Source organism: Castor canadensis, chromosome 10, assembly GCF_047511655.1.
Source record: "Castor canadensis chromosome 10, mCasCan1.hap1v2, whole genome shotgun sequence".
Lineage (NCBI taxonomy): Eukaryota > Metazoa > Chordata > Mammalia > Rodentia > Castoridae > Castor > Castor canadensis.
Genome location: NC_133395.1, coordinates 18,249,119 through 18,273,834, shown reverse-complemented (window position 1 = coordinate 18,273,834; position 24,716 = coordinate 18,249,119). Strand labels below are relative to the sequence as shown.

The following is a 24,716-nucleotide window of genomic DNA, read 5'->3' as shown; positions in this document are numbered from 1 at the left end:
AGATTTATCTAGATACAGATTCAGCAAACTATTTCCAATGGGTCAAATTCAATCTATGTTATTAATGTGTAAATAACGTTTTACTGGCACAAAGTCATGCTCATTCATTGTGCATTGCCTATGGCTTTCACAGAGATTCTGTGACCTGCAAAGCCAAAAAGTATTTATTGTCCCGCCCTTTTCAGGAAAAGTTTGAAAACTCCTGATCAGGTGGATTTGAGCAAAGATAAATAAAAAAAAAAACATTAAATCCTATCAGAGATATGATAATCTTACACTTGGAGAATACTAATAGCAGAAATGAAAAAGAGATGTTAGTGTGTTTGCCATATGTGTGTATATTTGTGGTATATGTGTGCACACACATGCATGTGTGTATAAGTTGTGGTGGCAGCTGTTTGATATAGAAGAGGAGCCAGCAAAGATAATAAATGGCCCTGAATTAACAATCTCCTATCTGTATATATTTAAGTGAATTTTGGAAGTATGAGTCTTTCTACCCACTCTTACATCACACTATTCAACCAGCTGCTCATGATTTATTCTAATGTTTAGATTGACTCAACCACACAAAGGGAACTTAGCAGTATTGATTGAGAAAGATTTATGATTGAAGGAAGGGGTGATTGAACACTTGGAAAACACAAGTGAACAGCTAAAATCAAATGACACTAAACACTTAAAAGAGAAGAGAGCAGCATCTAAAGAATGTCAGTTTGACCAAAAGTAACTGTTTCTTCTCACGCTGCGTTAGGTATATGTGCCAAAATATTCTGCTACTATTTGAAAATTAAAATATAAACTTTCATAGTATTAAGTAAAGTTGCATGAGATAGAAAATCAGTATTTTTAAAAGGTCACTAGGTTCATTTTGTTGTTTAAATTCTTTAGCAGTAAAAGTAAATCAGGAGCTAAAAAAGGGTTCAAGAACTAGAAGCATATATGATGGTGATCAGTAGATTAAACATTCTTTTTTTTTTTTGTTTGCAGTGCTATGGCTTGAACTCAGGGCCCACACTTTGAGCCCTTTTTTGTGATCATTTTTTTTGAAATAGCATCTCATGAACCATTTATTTCCCAGCGGCAGGCTTTGAATTTCAGTCCTCCTGATGTCTGTCTCCTGAGTAGCTAGGATTACAGGTGTGAACCACTGGCTAAAGACTATTATTCTTGAATAAACATGGCAAAGTTACTCATCCCTAAACCAAACATAGGTCTGGAATAACATGTATATCAGTGGGTTCACATGGACAAAATGATAGGTAAACACTAATAAAAGAGTTGAGATGGATATGTATAAAGGTTTTATTGAATCACAGGAGGTTTTCATCATTGCCTGAAATTTTAGTGAGAATGAATTATTTATATTATGAGAAAAAACCCTATTTTTTATTTTTAAGAGTGCAAAACACAAGTAAACCCATTGAACACCACAAAACATTGCCTTTGGCTATATTTTGTAGGTCAGGAAATTATTGCGCTCATTTGAGTCTCTCACGTTTTCCCTCTGTGATAAAACAGGACAGAAAGCCAGAGGCTCTAAAGCTTTCATTTGCCCATGCTTCGTCTGAGGGCTTCTCTACTACTTTACATGAAAAGGATGTTCCTGAGATCATTCTTTCTTCTAATATTTATCTTCTTTTAAAACTTTCTGAGTAGTGGCTCACTCAGTGTTTACCTATTTTTCTCTATTTCCTCTGGGCGTTTTGATAATAGGTACTGATGTCCCTGTCTGCCATACATTTCAGTATGGTTTTCAGGACTTGTTGCTGTTTCTTCCTCCATTAACCTGAGTCCAATAGGCCAAAGTAAAATTACTCTCTCAGCACCACTTACAGAGAGTGGTTCATGGTGGTGTTCCTGACAATTTCACCACTGACACCTGTGTCATTACACATTTTTCTTGCAGGGAACAGCTCCAGATTATATATTACACATTTGTGTTACCTCAGGCCAACTGACCTAAAAGCTAGGCACACTGTCACATTATAGGTTTCTGTCTCAGCATATGTTGTTGGAAATCTACTAGCTCTTCCTTTTGCTAGGTGTATTGCTTACTACTTGTATGGCAGCTTCTCAATGATATGTCTGAGAACAGCCATTATATTCCTATTTTTATGTCTATATCTGAGACTATCTGAGAATTCAGAGATCTACTACCACAATCTCTCTGGAATAATTATCTTAAATCTTATTGTACCAATTATAAGTGTGATTTTGATTTAAGAAATCCTGGATAGCACACTGCTTTACAAAATAAGCATGAAAACAAAGATCATGTGAGTTTGAATAATTTATATAGTTTGTGATTAATTCTTCAAAATTGTAAGAAATGCCTCATCTTATAAATATTAGGATGCCTTGAAGGAAACATTAAAGACATACTGTAAGATTACAAATATATACTAAAATTAAAGTGAATGTAAAGCTAATATAGATCAAAGAAAGCCAACAAAATAGTTTTAACAATTAGAAGCTCTATAAATTGCAAAAACATAGATTTTCGAGGTAGAAAGCTGCAACATAAAAGAACTAAAATTTATACATTGGCAAACTGTAAAATGTGAGTTCACTGCTGCACGACTTCTCTAAGAGTCTTTTATAATTGTGGCTGAAGACTAAGGATTAATCCTGGCCCACAAATATCTCAGGGTAAAATAAGCAAAGGTGTATGAAGCATTTTTCTCTTTAGCATGTATATTGAATTCTCGTACTACATACAAGGATGAATTACTCTTTGAGAATACTCCAAAAAGCAGAATGAAATATTCCATGATACCACAATGACTAAGAGATAAAATCATTGAAAAGGAGGGGAGTCTGCTTCAAATAAATTCCCTTCCACCCCTCTCCCTCAAACATGTCTAAGAGTTTGAAGCTTCATGGAATGAGATGCTAAAGGGCTAAGTTCAGTAACCTGGAAATTACAATTTAATATCTTATAGAATTTCAAGGCTAATGTGAAAAATATCCAACCTGTTTTCAGTGAAAAGATCAAGAGAAACATACTTGAGAAATTGTGATAGCAAAATGTGGCAGAATTTTGCTGAAACTATAATCCAATTATGAGTTTTCTAATATCTAATTGTATTGATATGACATGCTACCAAACATATTTATATAATAGAGGAAAGTGGGAGCACATTCTGTTGAACCTGACATCATCTCATGCTTCATTATACTTTTACATAGTGTCTAGCATGAAACAAGAATCATTGGAAATGTGAACTGGTAAAGTTGTTACAAAGATTCAATAAAATAAACAGACAATAAGCACAAATTCAAGACTGTAGTTATGAATTTAGCAGACAAAATTTTAGAATACAAATTGCTAATATGATAATAAAATAAAAGTACATAAACTAGTTGAAACAATGGAGATTTTAGCAAAGAATATGAATCTATAAAAATCACACAGACATTCTAAAACAGAGCAGCAGATTAACTGAATTTAAATCTCTAACTAGATTTGTATCAAACATATTAAAACACAATTGAGTGAACTTGAAGAGAATCTAAAGAGATTCATGAAATAACCTAAAATGATTTATAGAAATAACCTCAACTGACAAGATTGGATGAAGCAATTTGTAATGTAAAAGATGTGCATTGCAGTTAAAACATATAGTGTGCCTGCATTTAGAGACCGAGAGAGAGGCAAATAAGAGAGAGTAGAGAAGGAATATTTAAAGAGCAATTGGCCAAGCATTTGGAAAATTGATACTAGAGCCAGGGTGATGGCACATATCTAAAATTCCAGCACTTGAGAGGCTGAAGCAGGAGGATTGTGAGTTCCATGCCAAACATTCCAGAGTAAATTCCATGTCAGGCTAAGCTACATAGTGAGAGATCCTGTGCCTGTCCTCCCCCCACAAAAAAAATACCTGGATAAAAGATATCAATTCATTTTCAATGAACTTAACCAAGTCTATCCAGCATGGTACAAAGAAAACCATACCAGATCAAATCGCTCAGCCAAAACTAAATTACAAAGTTAAACTAAAGCTAGCAAAAGCGCAAAAGTGTTATAATAAAAAGTATAGAAACTAAATATAATGAAATGATGGTTTATTTTGTTCATTTGTTGTCTTTAGCTTAAACTTAGGGACTCATGCTTGCTAGGCAGGTGTTCTACAACTTAAGCCACACCCCCATCACCTTTTTTTTTTATTTTTTATTGTTTTATTATTCATATGTGCATACAATGCTTGGATCATTTCTCTCCCCTGCCCCCACCCCCTCCCTTACCACCCACTCCGCCCCCTCCCTCTCCCCGCCACCCCCTGGATACCCAGCAGAAACTATTTTGCCCTTATTTCTAATTTTGTTGAAGAGAGAGTATAAGCAATAATAGGAAGGAACAAGGGTTTTTGCTGGTTGAGATAAGGATAGCTATACAGAGAGTTGACTCACATTAATTTCCTGTGCATGTGTGTTACCTTCTAGGTTAATTCTTTTTGATCTAAACTTTTCTCTAGTTCCTGGTCCCCTTCTCCTATTGGCCTTAGTTGCTTTTAAGGTATCTGCTTTAGTTTCTCTGCGTTGAGGGCAACAAATGTTATCTAATTCTTTTAGGTGTCTTACCTACCCTCACACCTCCCTGGTGTGCTCTCGCTTTTATCATGTGCTCAAAGTCCAATCCCTTTGCTGTGTTTGCCCTTGATCTAATGTCCGCATATAAGGGAGAACATCGATTTTTGGTCTTTTGGGCCAGGCTAACCTCACTCAGAATGATGTTCTCCAATTCCATCCATTTACCAGCGAATGATAACATTTCATTCTTCTTCATGGCTGCATAAAATTCCATTGTGTATAGATACCCCATTTTCTTAATCCATTCGTCAGTGCTGGGGCATCTTGGCTGTTTCCATAATTTGGCTAATGTGAATAATGCTGCAATAACCATGGGTGTACAGGTGCCTCTGGAGTAACCTGTGTCACAGTCTTTTGGGTATATTCCCAAGAGTGGTATTGCTGGATCAAATGGTAGATCAATGTTTAGCTTTTTAAGTAGCCTCCGAATTCTTTTTCCAGAGTGGTTGTACTAGTTTGCATTCCCACCAACAGTGTAAGAGGGTTCCTTTTTCCCCACATCCTTGCCAATAACTGTTGTTGGTGGTGTTCCCCATCACCTTTTTGAAGTTATTTTCCAGATAGGGTCTCATGCTTTTTACCCCTCCCCAACTTGGACCTTGATCCTCTTACCTTTGCCTCCCTGAGATTACAAATGTGTACCACAATGATCAATTTGTTTCTTTGAGATGTGGTCTAACTAATTTTTTGCCTGACCTGGCCTCAAACCAAGAGCCCCACAAGAACTTTTGTAAATGCCACAATCTACCCCCACCCAATACAACAATAACAAAAGAGCCCCACAATCTCTGCCTTCCAAGTAGCAGGATTTTATAGATGAGAGCCACCGTGCCCAAACAGAAATGATGCTTCCTTTTTAACATGCTGAGGGGCAAATTACATCAATACAAAATTCTCTAACTAGTGAACATATACATAAAATGAGGCACAGTAAAATATATTTAGGCAAATAATTCAGTGAAAGTTGACTAAAAGACTAGAGCTAAAAATACTTTAAAAAATTCTACTGAGGAATAATTATACCAGGTACAAACTCTGGATTTCACTTAAAAAAATTAGCCTTTAAATATTCTTAAAAGAAATTAAACAAATCTGAATGATCTCTGTTTCTATTATAGAACCAAATCTATAAAGTAGCATGTTTCTCACACATAAAAAATATTCCAAACACAGATGAGTTATTTGGCAAATTCTTCCCAAAGTTTAAGGAATAAATATGGCTATACTTACTCAGCATTTTCAGGAAATACATTTACCAAAATTATTTGTTACAAGATTTTCATAGCAACATCACTTATATCACAATCCTAAAAACAGTGTAATTGTAAGTCAAAAGGATAGATAATTTATTTCATTAATTCAGTGGAATAAAATATAGGAATAAAATGAATGGGCTGCTGTTTTCAATTATATATTTTTATAAAAACACTAGTCTTATTATGTTTGGACCCACCTTAATGACATAATTTTAACTTGATTACAATCTCCATAAAGATCCTGTGTCCAAATTGGGTCAGAATCTGAAGTATTGTGTATTAGAAATTCAGGTATGTTTTTTGGGAAAATGTCAGTCAACCTGTAACAAACTTCTAATTCAGCTTTATTTTTTAAAATCCAAATATCACATCTATAGAAAAAGGAACAAAATTTAAATGAATGTCATGGAATCCTGCAATGAGCCTTAAAGATATAATCTTTATTTCTAAGCCAAAGTTTAGAATGGATTGAAACATAAAAGAATTGGAAATTTTAGAGCCATATGACATATTTGGGAAATAAAACATTTGGCTGCAACAAGATTAAATGATTTGCTTAAAGTCACACCTTCAATTATTTAGTGGGGGAAATTTAGCCTAAAATCCTTGTCAGATACACCTATTCACACACTCACTACCCAAAGCAATAAATAAAGCCTTAAATTTTCCATATTTTCTCAAATTATTTTTAGAATGTTGCCAGCAAAATGGTATGTCTTTGTATACAATTTTATAGCTTAGGTAAGAAGGTGGATTAAGGGATTTTCATCATAAAGGTGAATATCAGAATGACATTTGTGAAGCCATAATGCTTGTTGCCATCTGGCATACCCAGGGGTGTCATACTAAGTGGGATCGGAACAAACTCCTCTTGGAAGCAAACCTTTAATTGTCTGGGAAACTTTAGGGGAATCTTCCATTTTAATAGGGCATTTGAGAGTGAATTCTGCACAGCTGGTCAATGAAGGAAATCTAGGTTGGTTGCCAGAGATAGATTTTAAATGAATTTGCAATCCTTCACAGTTCTTTCAAAAAGACAATGGGAATTTTGATTAATTGAATTAAATTTCCTTCTCAGCAGGAAACTTTTATATGGTAATGTATCATAATTAAAGTTTCTCTTCCTCCCTCTTTCCATTCCTTCTGTTCTTTTTATTTTTCCTTTCCTGCTTTTCAGTGAAATCAATCTGGTGAAGATAAAATGACAATGATTACAACACATACAGCTTAATGATATAAATCTCATAATCCTGTTAAAAATACATTAGTACATTGGGATAGTAAAACAGAAATGGCAAGGTTGAAACTAAGTTAATAATGGGAAATGCTGATTACCATATGCCACATAGAAAATGCAAGATTTTTCTGTTGGGGGAGATCAGTGACATGCTCGTGTCACCAACTCTTTTCCTGATAACTAATGCAGGTGAGGCAGATTTACCACATCAACAAATGTAAAAATTAATAATGTCTACATCATTAACTGGGAAATTTAAATGCTCTTGGTAATAAGGGTCCTGCTTCACTTATGAAGAATGTGGAGAATAGAACCAGATTCATCAGATGAACTTGAGTTGCATGGAATTTACCTTCAATCATTGCATCCATTGTCTTGGAATATACTTGTTTTCCTCAGGTGCAGTAGTTTTCTACTTGATTTTGGAAAGTAGGTTGCTGAGTCCTGCAATGTCAATAAGATGATATTGGATGACCAGGCAATCACCAAGCATTTTTCTCAGCAGTACATTAAGTTGTACCTTTACTTGCCATGAGACTGTAAGAGGCAAGGCACTTCCTGAGACAATCTAGCCACAAGTAACTATACATTCAGTGAAAATATGTACGTTAAAAACTAAAAAGCAAGTGTACTTTACGTTGGTGGATATATAAACATTCTATATGCATATGATCACCTAATTAAAGAGATGCAGGCTTTTGGCACATTAAATAAAAATAACTTCCTGATGATAGAACTCATCAAGAACACTATAAATTTAAGAAATACAAGATAATTAAAATGTTTAATTTCTCATTACTCTTGCTTAGAAGACTGATTAATTTCAATCATAGACCAGTCTACATGAATAACATTTTCATATTTGATGGTTTATGTCCAGTTATATCTGTGTGAGAATATATGTATATGTGGTTTGTGTTATTTGTGTGCATGTAGATGAATATACCATAATGATTTATAAAATTAATGAATTACCTTGGAAGTGAAATAGTAGCATAAAGAAAATAAATATCACATTTTTCATTAGTATAAATATTATACATCATATCCTGTTGAATAAAATGTTTGACTTGCATACCACATCTCATTCACAATTTTATACACATTCAATTTACATGTAAGCTCTGTGTTCTTCTCCCCTTCTTTGCTCAATTTCATGTTGCAGAGTCACGTGGCATTGCTTACTCACAAAATGCCTGTGCCTTCCTCTGCTCTTGTCATCGATTTTCTCTTCATGGATGTTTTGACAGGAAGCTCCAACATTAACTCTGGAGTTGTAAGAAAAGTTGTTTGCTTTTCAACCAATTCTTTTCAGATATTTGGAGTGGTTTCCTATAAATGTTTCATGATAGCCATTTGAGAGTTGATCAAAATTTGGCCTGTACCTTACTCAGTTTTTCTGAGTTCTGTTTGATGTTTCTTTCTCTTCTACTTCCATTTTACTTCTGCATTTAGCTTTAGCATTTACTTTTAGCACTCCTTGGTTATCTAGATTTAGGATTAGGAAACAACTTCATAATTAATTTTCCAAGACTGTTTTTTTATAATGGTTCAGAAGAGGGAAGTGGCCATGTTTTGAAGTGTAAGGATCAGTTATGCGACTAGGGAGAGATACATCATTTTCTCATGGGGGTAAGATTAAACAGCTGAGGTTCAGTGTCATAACCTAGAAAGTGAATCTGCTAAACCTTTTCTAACTTCAGTATTCTTTTTACAAAATCACTAGACTTTTATAAATTGCCAGACTGCATTGCATAAGCCAAATGCCAACCACACAGTGACCTTTCAAATTACAGGCACAACAGAAACTGAGATCAGAAAGCTCCAACTTTAGGCAAACACTGACAAGAGATTCTACAGAAATGCCTTCTGTGTCTGGTAAACTTAACATTACATGACATATTGTAAAATGTGTTTGGCTTTTTAGGTAGAACAGTCTGTAAAGATTTAACTGCTGTTGAAAATATAAATCGGGAGATTTGTGTTATTTGGGGTTTTGGCTAAAACATTTTCTAAATTTAAAAGAGCAATAGTAGGAAAGTTTGTAAAAGGAAAATTTGTAAAAGATAACTTTAGGGCTGGCCAAGTGGCTCAAGCAGTAAGAGCACCTGCTTAGTAACTCGCAAGCATGAGGCCCTGAGTTCAAACTCTAGTGCTACCAAAAAAGTAAAAAGAAACCAAAGCAAAAAGATGACTTTAAAATGTTTTTTTTCTTTTCTTTTCTTTTTTTTTTTCATTTTTCTTTTATTATTCATATGTGCATACAAGGCTTGGGTCATTTCTCCCCCCTGCCCCCACCCCCTCCCTTACCACCCACTCCACCCCCTCCCGCTCCCCCGCCTCAATACCCAGCAGAAACTATTTATGAGAGAGGAGAATTTGTAGTGGAGCTAGGTGAGGGGAGGTGGGAATGCAGTTGGAGGTTTCAGGAAAGGGAAGTTGTGTTGCAAAGAAAATAATGAGAGATGTGTTATGTGCATTTGAAATAGTCTATAGAGATAAGCAAAAATAGATCATGAAAAATTTTGAATCATATTTCCAGTTTTAAAATGTTATGAGCTTCTGTTCTTTTCCTATTTCATATACATTTCTTTCTTGGTTTCACTCAAACTCCATGAAGGAGAAAATACCAATTCCTTTATAACAAAATTAAATTCACATATATGAACATATTTGCAAGTACATATGCATAGAAAGTGTTTTTCTTGCTATCCTTAAAATATATTCTTGAAAGATGTTTTATCAATGAAGTGCAAAGAAAATCTTTTCCTTTATCTTTAGTTTTCTGGTTTGTAATTTTTCCATCAACATTTTAATTTTTAATTTTCACCTACATGTTCTTGTCATCAATATAAAATTGTAAATTGCAGATTTTGCCATGTTTACATTTGAATAGATGACTAGGTGACCCATATGACGACTAATACTTTCTAAGCATGTATTTATTCCTCATGTATCTCCATAAGTGGCTGTGAGAGGAAGCAGAAAATATTTTAGAGATGTATCATTATGTACAGTGTTTTAAAGAACATTTACACTTGCTCATGTTTGGAGAATTTTTGTGATGAATGTTTCTCTTTCATGGCAAATATGCTGTATATAGGAGCCATCCATGGCCAGATTTTATAGCAAGTGTTTGAAAGGTTATTGCAACTGTGGGATATTGCCAGACAGTTAGTAAAAAACAAATTGAGTCTATTGAGAGATTAATTCATCAGCTGAAAGAAGTACATTTGCTTTAGAGTCATCAGATATTCTACCCACCAAACTCATCCTCCAAGATAACATCCCTAATAAGTTTCCTAAACCAATTAAACACAAGCAGGAAGCATCAGTCATCAAAACTATTTTCAGCTAATCAGCTGCTTGCATAAACTGAAGATCATTGAGGAAAGAAAGAACAATCTAAAAGGTGGTTGTTTTGTTTTATTTTGTTTTTTTCACTTGATCCTCACATTGTTGGTTTCCAATTTTATGGGTGCATTGTCATGCATAGAATCCTGTAAACAATCATAGTACTTTATAGTGTATAAAGTGCTTTCCTGGGCATTATTATTCAGTACAATAAAATGAGTTTTAATAGGCTTAAGTGATTTGCCTAAGGCACACAATTAATGTGTGGCTGAGACTCAAAATCATGTCCTTTCCTCCATTCTAATTGTTCTATAAATATGTATGCATTGATTTTCTACCTTCCCTGATGGGAAATCTGTTCAAGTTTTAAAACTCCATCATTTTTGTCTTTGGACAGACTCAGATGACAATGCCAAAGGAGGACAGGATGTACACAGTGAATTTTCTTCCTATGTGAGTTCCCTTTTTCAAAGAGGAAGTGGCCAATTATGACTGTATAATGGCAATAATAAGAAAGTTACCTAACAACCACTCATCAGTTACAATGTGCTGCAACCCAGTTACATACTGCAACCCAAACAATACTCTCAAAGCCTTTCAAATAGACATGTTTATCCTATTTTACAGATCCAGAAAGTGTCATCCCGGAGATATCATGTTAAATTTATGGGTGTTTTAAATTTTTTAAAATCTTTTAACATATTTTATAATTATTTAGAACATCTATTTGTGGTAAAAATGTAAAGATTTACTACAGTATGTGTCATGAATGTATGTGGTCATTGTGTAACTAATTTTCATATGTCTCATATAAAAATTGACTGATTATCATTCTATAGATTCATTTCATTTGAATTTGTTCTTCTAAATGAACATACATGGAAATTCTTTTGTTTTGTTAAACACCTGTTGGGGAGACTCCTTTTTGATGAAAGATATGTCCATTTCTCAAAAGTTGTTTAATAGTAGGATATGAAATAACTCTGGTCCATGCTCTTTGCTTACAAGATATCTTTGAGGTATTAGAGGAAGAGAGGAATGGATGAAGCTGATCCCCTAAGAAAAAATAAAGAAGGAGCTGATTTCCTGCTTATACAAAGCATGAAGTTACCGTTCCCTTTCTACTCTAAAAAAAAATCCAAAAAACAAAAATCATTTTTTGTACAAATCATGTTTTTAGGGCTGGTGAAGTGGCTCAAGTGGTAGAGTGCCTGTCTAGCAAGCATGAAGCCCTGAGTTCAAACCCCAGTACTGCCAAAAACAAAATAAAAAAATATCATTTTGTAAAAATAATTTCCACATCCACAGGCAAATAAAATATTAGTGTGCATATCCACAAGTATATTTGAGAAAAATTTCTTGGCATATATATTTAATGTCAAGTGTTTTTGTTTAAACACCTGGAAGTCTCCAGGTACTCAGGAATAAGGTCATTTAAAATTATTGCTTATTAAAAACTGCAAAGAGAAATAATTTAGAAACATCACAAAACTAAGCCTTTGGAGTATTTCTCCTTTTTTCCTGATTTTCAGATTATTTCATTTATTTAAATTTTATCTTGTTGTGTATTCGTGAATGTCATCTTTGAAACAAAGTATATAGTGAACACTTTTTTGGTTGTACTAAGGTTTGAACTCAGGGCTTCATGATTGCTAGGCAGGTATTGTTCCATTTGAGCCACTCCACAAGCCTTGTTTTTGTGTAGGTATTTTTGAGATAGGGTTTCTCAAACTATTTGCCCAGATTGGTTTTGAACCTCAATCCTACTAATCTCTGCCTCTAAGTAGCTAGGATTACAGGTATGAGCCACAGGTGCCCAGCTTTCCTGAACACCTTTTAAGAATAAAGGCAATGTCTTCTTTGTTGATATAGATGATTACCTTTCCAAATACCTGTTACAAAATGTATGCTTAATTAATGCCATGGAACGAATAAGCTAATCAACCTGGCAGTCAATAGTATGAATATAAGGTTATTCTAGAACATTGTAGCCTTTAATTATTTCAGTAAAAGTAAAAGCGCTTTACTACACACAGAAAAAATTAAAGAGAGACTAAGCTTTACCTAGTATTTCCAAATGTCAAATAAATAAACCAATATGTGTCTATTTAACATGTACCTCATGGTAAGCACTTTAGTCATGATGGGGAGCAATATCTGGCAAATTAAACCCTGGTCTGATATCTGAGAATCTCATCATGTGTCAAAGAGATGTGACACGTTCAAGAAAGTTGACTCAATGGTATGGAGTTAGAAACATCACAGAAAATTCTATAGTTTGAACTTGAAAAGAGGTATAATATGATGAGTTGATGAAAAGGAAAGAATCCATTCTGTGTGGAGGGAAAACAGAGTTGGAAGTGAGGAGACTAAAACAATCATGAACAAAACTGTAGACACATTTAGTAACATGATTTTTTTAAGAATAAATAAACTCCTCTATGGCAGAATTTTGGGGCTGAAGATATGTGTCTGGAAATAATTCTAAAACAAAAATAAAAATAGATCAGTGTGTGTTGAGTGAGAGTAGACAGGCAATTTACTTACATAAATTTGGAAAATGTGAAGTGAACCTTAAGCAGACAAGTTTGCTTTCTGTGAGATTCCTTTTTTTTTTCCTGTTCTATTCATCTTTATTTATTTATTTATTTATTTATTATTTTATTATTCATATGTGCATACAAGCCTTGGGTCATTTCTCCCCCCCCCGCCCCCACCCCTTCCCTTACCACCCACTCCACCCCCTCCCTCTCCCCCCCACCCCCTCAATACCCAGCAGAAACTATTTTGCCCTTATTTCTAATTTTGTTGTAGAGAGAGTATAAGCAATAATAGGAAGGAACAAGGGTTTTTGCTGGTTGAGATAAGGATAGCTATACAGGGAGTTGACTCACATTAATTTCCTGTGCGTGTGTGTTACCTTCTAGGTTAATTCTTTTTGATCTAAACTTTTCTCTTGTTCCTGGCCCCCTTTTCCTATTGGCCTCTGTTGCTTTTAAGGTATCTGCTTTAGTTTCTCTGCACTAAGGGCAACAAATGCTAGCTAATTTTTTAGATTTCTTACCTATCCTCACCCCTCCCTTGTGTGCTCTCGCTTTTATCATGTGCGCAAAGTCCAATCCCATTGTTGTGTTTGCCCTTCATCTAATGTCCACATATGAGGGAGAACATACGATTTTTGGTCTTTTGGGCCAGGCTAACCTCACTCAGAATGATGTTCTCCAATTCCATCCATTTACCAGCGAATGATAACATTTCGTTTTTCTTCATGGCTGCATAAAATTCCATTGTGTATAGATACCACATTTTCTTAATCCATTCGTCAGTGCTGGGGCATCTTGGCTGTTTCCATAATTTGGCTAATGTGAATAATGCCGCAATAACCATGGGTGTACAGGTGCCTCTGGAGTAACCTGTGTCACAGTCTTTTGGGTATATTCCCAAGAGTGGTATTGCTGGATCAAATGGTAGATCAATGTTTAGTTTTTTAAGTAGCCTCCAAATTTTTTTCCAGAGTGGTTGTACTAGTTTGCATTCCCACCAACAATGTAAGAGGGTTCCTTTTTCCCCACATCCTTGCCAATAACTGTTGGTGGTGGTGTTCCCCATCACCTTTTTGAAGTTATTTTCCAGATAGGGTCTCATGCTTTTTACCCCTCCCCAACTTGGACCTTGATCCTCTTACCTTTGCCTCCCTGAGATTACAAATGTGTACCACAATGATCAATTTGTTTCTTTGAGATGTGGTCTGACTAATTTTTTGCCAACACCTATTGTTGGAGGTGTTGCTAATGATGGCTATTCTAACAGGGGTGAGGTGGAATCTTAGTGTGGTTTTAATTTGCATTTCCTTTATTGCTAGAGATGGTGAGCATTTTTTCATGTGTTTTTTTGGCCATTTGAATTACTTCTTTTGAGAAAGTTCTGTTTAGTTCACTTGCCCATTTCTTTATTGGTTCATTAGTTTTGGGAGAATTTAGTTTTTAAGTTCCCTATATATTCTGATTATCAGTCCTTTTTTTTTTTCTCTCCTTTTATTTTATCATTTTTACATTTATTTACATGTGTATACATTGCCTGTGCCCCCTCCCCACAGCCCTTCCAACCCCCCACTTCCAGGAAGAAACTTCCCACCCTCTTCTCTGATTTTGTTGAAGAGAAAACATAAGAGATAACAAGAAGGATATCATTTTTGCTAGCTGAGATAAAGATAGCTATGCAGAAAGATTCCTAGCATTGCTTCCATGCACATTTGTATTACAACCCACATTGGTTCATCTCTACCAGACCTCTTCACTACTTCCCAGTCCCCTTCCCATAGTGGCCTCTGCCAATTTAAGATTACTTTATTTGCTCCTCAACAGGGAGCACATCAGTCACATTCAAGTTTTAGATTTCCTCTCTTTTCCCTATTTTGGGTAGGAGAGATTAGTGACCCTGCAATGGGAGATGTGGCAAGATAAGTTGTAATGACACATGAATAATTACACAAATAATTTAATTGTAAAATAGAAAGTGGAAATGGTCATTGTTACCTCTAATTGCTGCTTAGAGATAAATTAATGATTGCAATGGGAACTCAAATAAGTAGAGGAGTGCAGTTTGTGTACAGGTGGGAGCCCACCCTGCTAGGATGTGTTTCCTGAAGGACACTGAGGATAGAGGGCTTACACTTTTAACTGAAACACATTTATTTTTTGAGGGAATGAAAGAGAAATGTGAATAAACTAAGAAGAAATCAGGATAGTTTAGTCAAAAAAAAAGAATATGAGTAAAGATCTTTCTGTGTAAGCCCATTGTTTTTGTTGACTAGAAGTTTATGAGAGTTTGTACAAATTATGTTTATCACAATTATGAGAATGAGAATGAAAATGGATATTTGTTTAAACAGAATTATAGAAATATGAATAGCAGAAAATAATTTCTTAAGAAAATGAAAATTATAAGCTAGAACTTCCATGCAGAGAAGAGGGAAATATTAATCCTGTCAGAGGATGAGGAGATTATTGGAGACACAGAATCATGGATCATATAGGATCCTGTATCTAATTGGATCACTTGATCACAGGAAATAGCAATCCCATCTCCTTCTCAAAGACATGGAAAAAGGATTATAGAGGTATGGAAAATTAAAACTGATACAGAGGTAAAATCTGATATTTCCAAGGATCCTTTCTTTTCAGTTTGGTATCTTATGGAAATTTTGACCTCTTCTTCTGAGGAATGTGTTGGAAATCAAAAAAAATTAAACAAAATTTTCAGGATGTAAGTGTGGTTTACTTATGGTTTAGAGTGATTATTTTACCCTTGCTACATTGCAAATGACTACATGTTTAGCAGCTCAAGATAGCATCCACTTTTTAACAGGCAGTTCCATAGACCTGCAGTCTGGGTGGGCATATTGCTTAGGGCTTCACTCAGCTGAAATCAAGAGGTCAACCACACTTGACTCAGACTGAGGCTCTAGGGGAGAGAATCTGCTTCCAGGCTCATTTGGACTGTTGAGAGAACTCAGTTGAAAAACTAAGGATCCAATTACGTGCTGGTCCACAGGTAGATCACTCCACTCTCAGGTTCTAGAGGTCACTACTAGTCCAGTTTCTTGCGACAGGAACTCTAATAGTTTGTGTCTGAACCCTTAGTTCATACCCTCAAGGCTAACAACAAAAATTCTTTAACCTCTCCTCTGTCCCTTTTCAGTGTCTCTGACTCTGTGACAGCCAAAACAAACTTTCTTTCTAAAAAAGTCATAGAGAATCTTTTGGCAAACTCAAGTTCAATTGAATAATGACGTTTGTTACCCTTACAAATTTCTTGTTGCTAAGAGAGTTGGTAAGCACGAAAGTGACATCATATTCTCAGTCCCCAGTATTAGAGTGGGAAGTCTTGGGATGCATTTTAAAATTTTGCTCAGAATAAATAACTAGAATTAAATTATAATATAGTTTATGTAAATCTAGTTCTCAAAATTTTGCATTCCTGAGCCTTAGATATTTCTTAGACTGTCACTGAAATGATAAAGAAATGCAGAAACCATACCAAGCATTTCTTAAATGTCCCATAGTATTTTGCAGTAGCTTAAATAAGTGAATAATTTTCTGACAACTGATATTTTCAATCACTTTCAACCAAAACCAAACTCTTAAAATAGTAAGTATTGTTTTGTGTGGGCTTTCTGCTTATATGTTTTAGTTCTAAGTCTGTGTGTTGAATCCTGGTGGTTTATACACTATTACTGTTGTTCATGAGATTCCATCTGTGTTCTAGCCTAGATCTCAGTGGGAGAATTCTTAGGGAAAATAAACGTGATAGAGGAAAATGTTGGTAATGAATACCAGGGTCAAAAAATGTGGTGTTCCTTCATCAGAGTGAGTAGCTTTTCTTGTACTTGCCAGATAATACTTTGATAAACTTTAAAGCAAGTCATATAGTTGGATTCTTTAGGAAATACTTGTTTCTACTAATGTGTTCTGGATGCTTAAACAGTGTCATAATGGAATATATAATAAAGTAGGTAATAATAATCTAAATGTATTAATCTTTAATGTGCTGGCACATTGAGTATTTCCAAAGTCCTTTGCATATGTTTTTTCAAAATATGAACAATGGTGCACATAAATTGTTGCTCTTATTTTCTGTACGAAAAAGCCAAGGTTTTCAAGTAACTTTCCTAATACCATGTCAAGGTTATGTATGTCAGAATCAAGATTCATGTTTGAGTATGCTGGACCTCAGCATCCAGGCCCTTTAGGATTACACTAAGTACTTGATAAATGGCATACTTCACAATAGCAGATACCAAATGTACAAAATAAAATCCCTTTGTTCTGACTCTCCTTTTTAGATTTGAAATTTTATATGGATTATTGTACATTTGGGTTGCTCTCCCTTTGCAGAAAGTAGCAGACACACCACCATGTTAAGCACCATAAAGGAATTTTGCTTATAATAACATTTGCTAAATTTAAGCTTGAAGGAAGCATTCTGTAAATTTAACATCTCAACTTGTTCTTTGAGAAATGCTAGCAAACAAAGATAAGAATTTAAAAGTTACTGCCAACTCATTTTAACATTTCTTTTTTGTTAGAAAAACATATTCTAAGAATTATATTTCAGAATGCCAACAATTTTTTTAATTTTGAATTTATAAATTTCAAAATCAACTTGCTTAATCCAAGTATTCTTTAAATGATAAGAATATTTGTCTTAGATGTACTGGGATTATTTCCCTCTGTGTTCTTCAATATGAAATGCTATCATTGGGTTGCATATTTAGCTATCATCTGTAAATTTATGCCAGTTACAACCCTCAGTCTTTCATTAAGCACAATAAAAATTTAAGTGCTCATTAAGTGAACAACAGAGGTACGTTTCATTCGTAAAGTAGCAGTATCAGCTGGTGCTCGTGCTTGGTCATGTGTTCTCCCAATTTGCTTTAGAGAAGTAAAGTTCACATATTGGATTATTTTACTCAGCAATAGCTTTAAGTGAAATGTTCTATTATTCATCACATCACCTTTTTGGAAAGGAGTTCAGACATTGCTAATATTATTCAAAAATATTAACAGCACTCCTATGGCTGTACCATTTATTTTGCTCATAAAGGCAAGTGAAGTACTTGACAACTAAGAATCGAGAAGCAAGTTAAATATCTGGAATGACTGTAGAAATGAAGTAAGACCTAAATTCTTATTCTCTAGATTCAGTTCTGTGCCATAAGCATACCATATACTTGACCAATCAAAGTTTGAACCTACAAATGTACATGTCCAAAATTCTTGATTCTTTTGATGCAATTTCTTTCTTGAAAGGTAGGTCTGTACTTTTTGAGAAATCTTGGACTGTTAGTTTACAATACAGTGCAATATTATCAGACAATATAATGCAATGGGAGTTGTGTTTATTGCAACTTGATTTACCATTGTTTGCTCAGAAATAATGGATTTCAAACTACTCATAAGCAAGAAAGCCTGATTTTATTTGCTTCCTAATTATTCAAAGCCTTGTCACAGAGTAAATAGGTAGACTGTAGAACATTGTGGAGGTAAGAGCTTGCCCATTATCGATCATTATTTTAGTCTTAAACTTTTTGAAGATTTGAATTGGTAAGGTGCTTACACCAAAACAGTGGATCAACATAAGAGAATCATTCTAATTTCTACCTAGTGTCTGAATAGAGTCCTTAAAGGATTTGAATTTGCTGTTAATCAAATTTTTTGTCCATATTTAGTTATTACAGGGTAAGTCTCCCAAACCGGACAAGTGGGAACTTCTTCAGCTGGGCAGTGGTGGCGGAATGGTTGAGCAAGTCAGTGGAGACTGTGACGATGAAGACGGTTGTGGGGGATCAGGAAGCGGAGAAGTCAAGAGGACATTAAAAATCACAGACTGTAAGTGTATGGTTCTAACACCACTTTTAAAGAGTTGGTTCTGAAATATAATTTAAAATAACTATCACGATGAATGTAAAGAAATAAGGGCAATGAGTTCAGAAGCAGACAAGACTAATTGGAAATGAAAACGAGGCTATATGTAATTATTTAGAACATGCATTCTTGGGGGTTTTGTTTTTAAATAATAGCTTTCAAAAGAAATGACACTTTTCTGTGTGTATAGTTCTGAGAATTATGAAAGTATTGAAGTAGAATAATTCTTAGGACATAATAGATACTAAATATGTATTGATAATGTGAAACCACGATGAGCAAGTATTACTAAATAATCAAGTTGTGCAATTTTTAAATTATTATTATGTCACTTTGCAAGTTTTTACTCTATTGGGTTTCAACATAATCAAACTGCAAAAAAAAAAGAAAAAGATTGGACATGGTGGTAAATGTCTATAATTATAGCTGCCTAGGAGGCATAGGTAGAAAGGTAGAATGACCACAGTCTGAGGCTGGTCCTAAACAAGAAAGAGGGAGATCCCATGTAAAATATTAATAAAACAAAAAACAGTTGGGGTGTGGGTTAACTGGTAGAACACTTGAGTTCAAGTCCCAGTACCACCAACAGAAGAATAAAAAGTCAAGAAATTGATAAATGTATGGTTAAAAATGATCAAAATTATTTGAATTTAATTCTTAGAATTTACCACTTTTGAAAAATCTCACTGAACACTCACTTTAATTTAATGGTATTATTGCACTGGTCACTATCACAAAAAATATAACTTTCAAATTAAAAGAAAAAGAAAAAAATAATCACCAAATGGATTTCCTTTCATGGTCTTCACATATAAGAAATGTAAGTCCTACCAGCTCCATTGTTATGTTCATTTGTTCATATGGCACTATAAAGTGATCAACTGAGAAAGAAACATCAAAGCTAACGTACCTCAGCAGCTGGCTTTCAACTATACGATCTAAAGTAATCTGGATATGTGCAGCCCCACTTGCAGATTGATCAATGCTGGGCAAATCACACAGAGGTGCATTAGGCCTGTTACACATACCACTAGGTAGAACAAAAACTCATTGAATTTGTAGTTCTTTTGTAGTAAATTTAAAAATACTACAAATGCTTGAAACATCAATTTCCCATAACTTCTAAGATCCAGTTTTTTTAAAATTGTTTTTATTGTTGTACTGCCAGGGGGGCGGGGGCGTTCATTTACAAAAGTTCTTATAATGTATCATACTTGAATTCAGTCCCTCCAGTCATTCTCCTTTATCTCCTGCCCCACTCTATTCCGGGCATAGTTTCAACAGAAGATTTAATTATTTTTAAGCCAAATATTGATTAAAGGAATGGAAATAAAGGTACAAAATGCAGAAGACAGTTAACATAAAGAAATATGTTTTCCTGATAGTCATAAAAATACATTTTATTTAACATAAAAGGTAAAAAGATGAGAGTTTAGTAATTTGAACAGTAATAGAGGCAAGAAGCATGAAGTTCCTACTGCAAACTAAGTATATTCTATTCTTAGAGCAGAGATAAGACTATATGTTCTTATAATTGGTGTTGATTTAGCTTATCAGATTGGTTTTTCCCTTTATTCTTTCTTTGGATTAACAGACCAAAAGCACAGGAGAACAAAATGAAAAAGAAAGGATTTTTATTAGTAAAAAAATGACTTCTGCTAAGAGATAAAAAGTCCTTTAATATGTTTTGGAAATATGTCTCTGATCCATTATGGTAATATTCAACTCAAAACCTTTTACTTCCTATATAGAGTGTTTATGTTTACTCATAACTGATCCATATTTAAATGTTAGCAAAATTTGAAGACATTAAAATTATTACCAAGAAGGAAAACAGGTTGAAATTAATCTATATAACATATGTGTATATATGTGCATGTGTGTGTAAAACTGAGATTTTTCACCTTCTGAAGTGTTTTATAAACTCAAGAGTTTTTTACAGATAACAGTTGGTTTGTTTCATAAGAGAAAGAGCCAGTGAAGGATATTTGGCTAATTTTTTCTCACAAGTCTAAGTATCAAGGTGGTTAGAATGAATTTTTTACTTGAAAATCTTGGTTTCAATTACTTCTGAAGTGGACAGGTATGGTATTCATCAAAAATTGGAGCGATTAAGAAATAGATGATTTTGAGATACTCCAAGCCAACATTAAAAAAAAAAATCCACATCTGCTTACTCTAAGTAGGTTGCCTATTATGTTTCTAAGAGTTTATAGTTGTTGCCTTTAATTTTTAATAAGTGGTTAGGAAACCACTGTGGATAGCACACTGAGATAAGGAGGGCTAAGTCAAGTAGCAAAGTATTGGTCACATACCTATTTTTATAGAGCACTGTAATAATTTACCTATTTCTGGCTAATTTGATACGTTGGTAAAACAAGTTAAGATACAGTTTTGGATATCTTTAAAGACCTAAAAATATTGCACTCTAAAAAGTTTACTGGAGTGTTACTTATGGTAAGGACTTGGAATGTGCCATATTTAATGCTTATTCCTTATAAAATACAATATAAGTAGGTCACATTTGATCTGTAACCTTCAAAAGTCTGATTAGGAGTAGTTTTAGGCTGGTGTGGGGTGCATCCACCTAGATACTCAGAAAGTGGAAATTGGTAGGATTTTGTCAGAGGTGGGTGTTGCCCAAAGCATGAGACCATACCTGAAAAATAATTAAAGCAAAAGGCGATGGGAGTGTGTGGCTCAACTAGTAGAGTACCTGCATAGCAAGCAAAAGGCCCTGAGTTCAAATCCCTGTACCTCCAAATATGCAGAAAGTTTTATATATTAGCTGCATGTAATTATAAGGAGCAATACTACTATTGTGTCTTAATTAATGAATCATTCTACTCAATTTATGGAAATATACAAAGCTGATGAATATTTTCCTAATTACACTTGAACTGATATTTTGTTTTTGCTTCTCTTTCATGTTTCAGTAAAAGGGTATTTATGTACTTTAAAGTACAGTTTTACCACCAAAATATTTATGTATCTTTTGTGTCATTTTGTTTTCATCACCAATATTATAAAGTATTTAATATTTCTTATATATTTTAAACTATCTCTAGTTGTAATCTTACCTATATACTGTTATTGTTAGCTAATATGCTTCTTATAAAAAGCCATATATACTACATAGTTTTCATTCATAAGAACTAAAAGTATTTTCCTCTTTCAGTAAAGTGGTTTCAAAAATCCCAGTAATAGAGATATTTCTCTACATTTTTTATTATATTTAAGTTGGCTCTTTTATACAGATATGGATATTTCACTAATAATGTGGAATTATTGGATTGGCAAGGCTTGGAACCTTCATTTTGTCTCCTCTCACTCCACCTGACACCTGGCATACTTTCACAGTAACTAAAATCATGTAACTTATAAATACCAATATGAAAAAATTTTCAAGGCATACAGAACAAACACAGCATTACTAAAATCAATATCTTGTAAACAGTTTTACTATCTTAATGTCTCTAATTCTTGATAGCTCCAAGTGTTTTAGAAACTAATCTGACTGCTACTAGGGATAGGTTATAAGAAAACTTTTGCATGGATAATTTTGAAAATATATTGTAACATTGCTTACCATTATTTTGTGATATTATGATTTAAATTGCAATGGTTCTACTTTTAAATAATAATGCCAGACCAGTGGCTCACATCTATAATCCTAGCTACTCAGGAGGAGGTTCATGGTTTGAAGTCAACCCAGGAAAATAGTGTGCAAGACCCTATCTCGAAAAATCCCATCACAAAAACAGCTGGTTGAGTGTCTCAAGATGTAGGGGTATGAGTTCAAATCCAGTCCCACAAATAAGTAAACTACTAAATAAATAAAATAAAATGTACGTTACCTATGAGCAAGTTCATTTTGATAAGATAGTTCTCAGTAATAATCTCAGGCAACATAAATTTGAACCCAAGGTAATTCAAATGCCATACATTCAGAAATTTTGAGACCTCGATTTCTTGAAAAATTAAACTCTATCTTTTCCTTATACAATATTATGTGGAATGTTTATCAGTTTTAAAGATATTTTACTTTCATTGAATAACTTGAAAATGTGATCAGTCCCTGTTCAGTGTCTGTGTACTAATAAAGCCGACCCTAGTGTTGGCATCTAAGATTTGCTGTAGAGCAGTGATGAACAGATCTCAAACAGACTGGACCATTCCAGTACTGAGGAAGCCTTCCAAACGCTAGGCTCTCCTGAATGGTCTGCTAGTAACTCATTCAAGATCTCTCTTTAGAAGATCTTTAAGTTATATTCTTCTTACTTCATGGAATATCACTTCTCTCCTTTACAAGTTACTTGTCATCATTCCAAATTCTAAATATTTAAAGAAAGATGAATTCAGTTCATAATCCTTTTATCAACTTTATTTACATCTATCTCTTTATTATTATTTATTTATTATTTGCCATAATACCAATAATTTTAAGGTGCACTATCTAGTTCATAAAAAAATTTGCAGATGACATCTCAGGAAGTAAGCATTTTGAAGCAGAAAGTGCTCTCCTTAAAAAAAGATTAATTTATAAGTAGATGAAAAATATATTAGATTGTTAAGTTGTCAGATCTAGAAAGAATTTTTGGTTGATCTTCTATAGTCCAAAATGAATAGAAATATTGTTTAAATTGTACTTTGTATTTCCCACTTAGTAACCTTGTATCAATCAACCTCTCACGAATGAATCTGCATCATGATACTGAGAATGACCTTGTAAGAGAATGTTGTATTCCATGTGCACACTAAAATAAAAAAAAAATGGCCCTTTGTTAGCTACTGAAGAATAAAGGGTTTTGATTTATTTAGTAGTGCAGGCTTGCAGAGTGACTGAAAATTCTTGGTTTTCTCACAGCTATTTTGACCATAAATCACATCACTTCAAAATCTCAGCCATGGAGGTTAGGGAGAGCTCAAAATATACAACTTTATTTTTATTTCCACAACTGCAAAAACTATGTATTTATTTAGGTTGCAGAAATTATTTCATATAATTTTCCATTATCTAGCTGATGAGTTTTCTAATTCATTGGAAATTTCAACATATGATGGGTGAATATATAAAGTTTGAATATCATAAAAGTAGTTCAAAATGAATATATTAAGAGCATGTATAGCTGGCGAGGTAGCTCAGTGGTAGACTACCTAGCATGTGCAAGGCCCTGGCTTGATCCTCAGCATCACCAAATAAAAACAATGAGTATATTCTTTCAAAAATCAAGGAATCACTGAATTTGAATAATCCAATTTGTATTCATCTTATTTTGCCAAGTGTTAAAACTAGTCAATTAAGTTATTACAAAAATAAGAAAAATGTGGTGAAAATAACTAAATTGTTTATAATGTGTTTACTTCATCACTTATACAAAAATAAATCATATTTGTATGGCTTCTTAGATTTAATCTTTATGACACATTTGAATGTAATCTTGAGCAATGACTGTGCACTTTGATCTACATCTTACAAGTACCTAATACTACAGGGTCAGATAAAACCATACATGGTAAAACCACAGAAAAAATCACAAATATTTCCTGATCTTGTTCAATGTTCAAAATTAACATCTAGTGTAACATTTGTGGAACTGATGGAAATTATATTAAATAGAAATGAAGTATGTGTTTAAGATAAATGCATTTAAATTAATATGCGATCACCAAGAATAATATTATTCTGATTGCACATTTCCATTTTTGTTAATAAGTAATTAAGACCCATCCTAGCTAGGTGATTGCTACTTTGTAAACAAGATTGTGTGTAATGGACTATGGATCCATCATGAATTACATAAAATCATCTTTCATCCTCTTGAAAAGTTATATATTGCATTCATGGAT

The 24,716-nt window shown here is 33.9% G+C and overlaps 1 protein-coding gene across 3 annotated transcripts in view; it reads left to right on the top strand.

Moving 5' to 3' along the window:
- Positions 1 to 24,716, top strand: part of Gpc5 (glypican 5) — a 1,368,088-nt gene that overhangs the window by 682,755 nt on the left and 660,617 nt on the right. For all 3 annotated transcript variants that reach the window (XM_074043147.1, XM_074043149.1, XM_074043150.1), the window contains exon 7: positions 18,671 to 18,830. In XM_074043147.1, coding sequence (XP_073899248.1) covers positions 18,671 to 18,830 — 160 coding nt within the window. The remainder of the gene's footprint in view (positions 1 to 18,670; positions 18,831 to 24,716) is intronic.